The sequence below is a fragment of the Lathyrus oleraceus genome, chromosome 2, assembly GCF_024323335.1.
Source record: "Lathyrus oleraceus cultivar Zhongwan6 chromosome 2, CAAS_Psat_ZW6_1.0, whole genome shotgun sequence".
In the NCBI taxonomy this organism is placed as follows: Eukaryota; Viridiplantae; Streptophyta; class Magnoliopsida; order Fabales; family Fabaceae; genus Lathyrus; species Lathyrus oleraceus.
In genome coordinates, this window is record NC_066580.1 from 311,365,196 (window position 1) to 311,372,814 (window position 7,619).

The 7,619-nt window shown below is 35.0% G+C and overlaps 1 protein-coding gene across 1 annotated transcript; it reads right to left on the bottom strand.

Annotated features, from left to right (window-relative positions):
• Nucleotides 1-6,996: 6,996 nt before the first annotated feature.
• On the bottom strand, nt 6,997-7,455 carry LOC127123006 (secreted RxLR effector protein 161-like). The gene has a single exon (XM_051053273.1). It carries the CDS (start codon nt 7,453-7,455, stop codon nt 6,997-6,999), a length of 459 nt encoding a protein of 152 aa, XP_050909230.1.
• Nucleotides 7,456-7,619: the final 164 nt, after the last annotated feature.

Sequence of the window (7,619 nt, forward strand, 5' to 3'; positions counted from 1 at the left end):
GTACTATCATATCATTGATAACCTCAGTAGTCTGGCCTGAGATCTTCAGTATCTTCATAATATTCAGAGTCTTCAGAATCTACAGTCAGAACCTTGATAACCTCAATCGTCTGACTTGAGATCTTCAGAATCTTCAGCTACAAAACATAACTTCAGAAGCTTATCATTCTTCAGAAGTTTGGTGATCAGAGTCACGTCCAGAAGCATGAACTAAGAAAATGTTGCAGCAACAACATAGTGTTTCCTAAGAAACTTCTAAGGAGTGAATCAACACAGAAGTAGCAAGATCATTGCAACAATAACATATAACATCTTTAAGGACTTCTAATAGCTGGCGCATAAGCGAATTTGGAACTCATTATTCAGAAACTGATGATGTTGCATGTCATATACTAGGAATCATAATTGGCTGTTAAAGCTACACAATAACAAACCATTAGGGTACAAAAATTATTCTCACACAAATACAACATTGTTATCATCAAAATTCAAGGTATAGAGGCAGAACCAAATCTTGTTCTAACAAACTCCCTATTTTCAATGATGACAAAGCATGCACTTTGATGATTAGTTTTGTAAAGGGTAATCATAGAAGAATATATCTTACAGAAGCACATAGCTCCCCCTGGAATGTATAATCCTAAAAAGATAAAATCAGAATGAAAGAACACTTTCCTGATTAAACTTTTTGAAGTACCAGAGTAAATTTTCAATTAGAACCTAGTTTATCTTCAAAAGTTGATTGATTTTGTCCAGAGCACTGGTTTGATTAACATCAACATTCTGAGAGTTGCACTTCAGAAGCTAGGTTGAGTTCTTTTGATAAAACTTTAGAGCTAGTTATCTTCAGTCAGAACTTGAAATATGGTTCTCTTGAAATTCTCTCATAGCTAGATTTCCTTTGAAGAACAGAACTTTCAAAACCTGGTTGAGAAGAAGAACTTTCAGAATTGAGAATTCTTCTCAAGAACTTGATAGCCCAGTCCGATTACTATGGAGGAAACTTTTCCTCATAGCTAGATGCCAATGCCAAAGTTTTCTAAAAAAGAACTTTTAGAAGAACTTGATGCCAAGTACCCAAAGTTCTAAGTTCAAAATATGGTTATTAATTCCTTGAAGATTCATGCGCTTGAATCTGATTCTCAATCATCAGCATGGAGGTTTTACAGACTCAGATAAAAAACCATTTCATCAGAACCTGGTTACTTGTATTCTAATCTTTGAAACTTCATAAGAACTTATGATGTTTGAACATAACCATTCTGATTTTTGAACATAACCCTACAAAACATTTAAAAAACTATTCTTCGAAGTAGTTGTTAGCAGTAAACATTAAACAATGTTTGGGTTCTTAGTTAGGAAATTAGGTATGTCATAATAGTTACGAATTTTCCTGTTAGATATGTTTCTCCCCCTTTGTCATCAATAAAAAAGAATAGATAAAATAATAAAAGAATTAATGAGAAATAAAAAAACAATTTTCATTGATAAAGCCAAAAAGGAAGAGAAGATACAAACATAAGCAACAAAGCAAACAAAAAGTTTAAAAAATAAAGGGCTAGAGGTTTTGAGGAAGAGGTCGGGGGAGTCTGGATAGAATCAATTGAAACATCATGTCCTATTTGTCCAGACGCTCTTTGACCAACACATTATCAACTTTTATTTCCTCAATAGTCTTCTGAAGCGCATCAGGAATAACTTCACCAAAAGGTTAAGAAATAGAAGCTTCAACTTATTGAGCCTCAAAAACAAATATCTAAGTAACACCTTCTTCTATGATGCAATCCTGATGTCCAGAATCAACTTCAGCTTCCTGAACGACTACCTCTTCCATCACTTTTGAAATAACTTCCTTGACCTCGAGAGCAGGAAGACATAACTAGGAGTTGCGTAACTTTCAGATTTCCATTAAGGGAAAAAACCCAGAACGGAAGTTTATTTCAGAAACTTTATACCATAAATTCTTCAACTTAGAGATCTTGGAATTCATCTACCTTATGTATGCTTCCCAAGCAGAATCACTCTCATCCGGATTTGCTGAATAACGACTAATCATCATTACTTCATGCAAACGACTTCTTGATTCTGATTCAAACTTCCTCAAAATCTTACCAATTTTGGGAGAGGGTTTGTGTGATTTGGGGGTAGCTAACAGTGAGGTCAATTCTTGTTTCATCAAGATCAGGGCCAAAAAATGTTGGAAGTGAGCGGATAGTGATTGAAGGTGTTTTTGGATCAGATATAACTAGTTTAGGTTTGAAATTGAACATGCTCTCAGGAGTGCCTTCAGACACATGATCGTCAGAAACTCTTGAAGGAGATGTTCTAGGGGTTGTTATATTTGGATTTTCTATTTAGGCAGCAACAATAAATGGTAGAATGGATGAATTTTGTAATTGTGAAGGAGATGGTGTTGATTGCATCTATTGATGTTGTTATTGTTGTGATAGAGTTTCAGAAACTTGAGGAGTTTCTGTAACAGGTTCTATACTAGGTGTTTTGGGAGGAGGTGGAAGTAAGATTAGTTCAGATATTCTAGAAATAACTTGAATGGATTGAGAAGTGGGAGTAGGCTGGATTGGTAAGATCCTTTCAGAAACTACAGAATCAGAAATAACATGAGCATTAGCTTTAGGAAGCTTACCAGAAGCAGTGTCAGAAGCTCTTGAAGAGTGTTGGACAACTCCAGATGTATACTTCAGAAGCATGGATTTCTTGCGCTCATTGAGAGGCACCTTATCTTCATCCAGAAGGACAATAACTTTCTTCTTCTTCTTCTTCTTCTAAGGCCTTGAAGATACTTCTCCTCTTGATTCCTTCTTCCTCTTACCATGAACACCTGGATATGTTTCAGGTAGATTGAAAGGATCCACCAATAGATCAATTCCATCCTTCTAACAAATTTCCAGAGAGGCCATAAGAATTTCTAGAGGATCAATCTTAGTGAAGATATGGAAGTTTTCTACTGGAGTCATTGTTCCACAGATATCATCATTTCAGGTAATGAACTTTGGTCTTATAACTTTAGAAATGAGACCCATGCTCTTGAGATTCTTCCCCCAAAAGATCTTTCCAGCATCCTTTACAAGTTCATCGGTCAAGCCACTGACCAGAAGGTCATCTACCAGACTATTCTCAACTAGAGTGTCAGAGATGAGTCTTCCATTAGGGGTGAACTTGATTTTGTTCTTCTTCGAAGATCCACCAATTCTGGATTCTCTGATAGAATCCCTCATGAACTTGAATAAGATGGAGGGAAGTACCAGCTTGAGACCCTTCTCCAGAAAGAACAACATGAACTTCTGACGTATGTTGATGTAGTCATAACAGTTGGTGCTAGGCCTATGGTGAATCCAATCTAGATTGATCTTAAACCATACTCTTAGATTGTTTTTCAAATCCTTAGCACTTGGACCTTTATCATCCTCAAGATTAGTTCCAGATTTGAAGATGACCGGAGCGATAGCTGCTTCTCTCTTAGCATTGATCTTGGCACTGTGAATCCTTTTACCTTTTCCATTATGAAAGATTAAGTCAACAATGGATTTCTCAGTAATGACAACCTTCCTGTTCATGACATAGAAATTTATTGTTTCCTTTTATGCAGTGGCATGTGCCCAAAACTGCTTCACCAAAATTGGGTACACAAGGCCAGTTAGTCTCTCATAGAAAGTCTTCCATCCTTGAATTTCAAGGGTTTTAGAGAAGTCAAAATCGTTTCCCTTCAAACTCTTGAAGTCCATAATTATTTCACAGAGTACCATTAACTCATTGACATGAGTGTTAAAGGTTAACTTCGGTATCCCTTCCATGATGGGATTGTATTCATTAGCCATGGAGCAACTGAAAGAAAGTTGTTATTATATAGCAGCGATTGTTGAAGATGAAGGGGATGAAGAACTATTGCAGATATGTGTTTTAGGCTTGAAAGATGAAAGTGTGGGAATAATGTACACGTAGTGTGACAATGTGAGTGAAGTGGGTTTACATTAAAAAAATGCAATGATGACAAGGTGAAAATATGCAGTCATAGGGGAAAGCGTAAGAGTTTTTAACCTAATTCCAAGAATTGTGAAACCCAATGTGTCACACTTTTATCACGCATGCTCAGAAAGTGGGACAACTGTCACCACTTAGAATCACACGAACTCAAACAATATGTTAACCATCTAATGCAATGACTATTCAGAATCAGGAAGAAAAATCGATAAGATTTCTTCTGATCAGAACCTTTCTGATTCATGAAGCTTCCTTACTTCAAAAAGCTCGTGTTTCAGAGTCAACAAATATATTATCAGAATCTAATCTAGAATTCTGAAGACTTCAACATTCTGAAGTACATCTTTTCATTCTGGACATAAATCCATAAATAAGTTTTTCATAATGAAAACGAATCTATCTTTAGCAAGGGGTTTTGTAAAGATATCAACCCATTTATGGTGTGTATGAACAAATTTTAGAGGAAAAATACCCTTCTGAACATAGTCACGTAAAAAGTGATGTTTAATTTAAATATGCTTAGCCCTAGAATATAAGATAGGATTCTTAGGTAAACAAATAGCAGAAGTATTATCATAGAGAATAGGAAAGTCCAAGTATTTGAGGAGAGGAATCCAAGACTCTAGACCATCTCCCTTGTCGTTTAGTCTATTATGAAAATGATTTGATTTAATTGGTTTAGAAGTTTTTAAGAGAACTGATAATTATTTGGCTAATCGAGTAAGGGAACACGTACTCAAACAAATGAGGAGAGGTGTCGAAGGCTCGAAACCATCCCCCTTTTCATCTTTAATGAAATGGTGTTTAATCATGATTAGGCATTTTGAATTGATTTGAATAAAAAATACTCGATGTTTGATCGAAGTTTGAATATGTGTTTGTAGATGAATTAAGGGTACATTTGGTGAATCAATCGCCTAATCAATTAATTAAAATCAAATAGGTCTAATTGTAAGAAAGCCCATGAGTAAGATATGTGAGGTTGATGGCGATGCTAAAAGCAAACGACTTACAAAGGTATGGAAATGGGGCTCGATATTTGAATCAAGAATTATGTGATCTTTAATGGTTTTAACATGATTTTGAATCGAAGATGAAATTGAATGGATTTGGTTTGAGATGATTATGAATTTGTGATGATTGAAGAAATCGATCAACATTTAGTTATCCAAATTAATTGATTAAAATTTAGTTAAATAGATTAATTAAGTGAATTAAAATTAACTATCATAATTAATTTTTAATTGAATCAAATAATCAAGTTAATTAAAATTAATTAATTAAAATTAACTAATTAAGCAAAGTTTAATTAATTAATTTATCTAATTAGAAGAGAAAGAAATAAGTGACAATGTCGATTTAATAATGATCATAGTGAATTGGTCACAATATGCTCAAAAGTCGGTTTGTGAGTAATGACAACATGAGTAATGTCATACACAAGACCATAACGCGGAGAAAATATCATATCAATGTATTCAAAATTTGGCAGCATAACAACATAAAATTGTTGAATCCATAGACTAAAATCCGACTCTAAATGCAATGAAAATTAACAAACATGCATACAATTATTATCTTAACACCATGATGGAATCAATGTGTAATATACAAAGCATTTGCTACACATGCCGTGAATCAACTCATTCATACTGTCTAAGCCTTAATAAGGGTATTTTCCATTCTTAATATTCACATACAATAGTGTTTAATGATATTATAAATCAACATAAATATGTTTATAAACATAACAGAACTACATGGAATTTTAGCAGTCCATTCTACTTTATTTGGCTAAGAAAACGATCGACATGTTCGTATATCCTCTTTGAATGGTTGGTACAAGCTTACAATATAAGTAGTTTTTAGCAAGTTTACACTTCAAAAAAATTGACATTCTTAACTTCAATGCAGAAAATAATATTCAGACAACATAAAACCAAACTCATAAAAATAATACTCAAAAAAATAAAAACCAAACCTCCATCAAAATAGTACATCTTCTATGGACTTAAATCAACAAAATGATAAGATATTAACATCAACTTTTAACAAGAGATTGACAGAAAGCAAATTCAAAATAATTTTCAGCATGACATTTTTTTAAAGATCAACAAAAATTGATTAAGTAATCACAAAAACTAAAAAAGTATCGAATCAAAATGTCGATCACTAATTGCTTACTTCAGAGAGAAACTTGATTTGAAATGCTATCGAAATGCCGAATAGTCGACGCAAGTCAAAAAGAGCAGCAACCTATTGACCAAACCGACACACCCGACGTGTTACTCTTGTACATGGAGCTTTACAAACGGTTTTCGTGAACTCCAAATGGTGCTCCTTCAACCCTCCTTATAACATAGTATCAAACCAACCACAAATAGAAGATACTGCTTCTGACTTATGTATAAAACTGTTGGAACATAAAACATAAAACTGAAAATTGAAGGTTCAACAATGGTGGAAGAAAAGAAGATTGGGGAAGATGAACTTGAGAGAGAATTAGAGAGAATAGAGTAATATTTGGATGAGTATATATTTTTGCATTAACCTTGAATTGGAATGATACAAATGTATTTATACATTGAGAATAAAAGCTACAACTAAAGTGACTCTAAAGAAAATAAAATCTGTTAATTTTGGAAGGGTAAAAAACAGAATTTTAATTTTCAATTAACACACCACCTCACTTTAGTTGCTCCAAGTCCACCATGCTCAAGCACTTCTTTAGCCTCTTGAACACATCATTTATCACACCCTTTGTCAACAAATCCGCGACTTGGTCTTCGCTTCGGCAATAGCTTAATCTAAGCTTTTCATCACCAACCAATTCTCTCAAATAGTGAAACCGCATCTCAATGTGCTTGCTCCTTCCGTGTGCAATCGGGTTCTTCGCAAGATTTATTGCGGAAACATTATCTACAAACAGTATGGTGGCAGCATCATCACCACATCCTAATTCCTTCAATAGATTCATAAGCCAAATAACTTGGCATGCTATAACGACGCCGCAATGTACTCGGCCTCACAAGAAGAGAGTGCTACAACCGGTTCCTTTTTCGAACACCAAGAGATTGGTGTACTACCAAACATAAAGATGTACCCCACCGTCGATTTTCGGTCATCTTTATCTCCGCACCAATTGGAATCGATGTAGCCAAGTAAATTGCACTTATGCCCTGTGTTCGATACGGGAAAGAGAACTCCGCAACCAAGAGTACCTTTCACATATCTAAGGATCCTCTTGACCGCCGCCAAGTGAGACACCTTCGGTCTCTCCATGAATCTACTCGCAATACCGACACTAAAAGCCAAATCCGGTCGCGTATTGCACAAATACCATAAAGATCCAATCAAGCTCCGGTAAAGCGTTGGATCGACATCCTCCTCCTCATCACTTTTGGAAAGCTGCACTCTAGCCTCACAAGGTGTAATACAAGCATTACAATGCTCCATATCACGCTTTTTCAAAATATCTAGAGCATACCTCCTTTGGTGCATAAGCAACCCCACTTTTGACTTGTGTGAAATTCTGGTATCAGATGTAAGATATCGAAGGTAATGTCACGACACTAATATCTGTGAACACAAACAGGATAAAGATAGAGAATGGTAAAGCA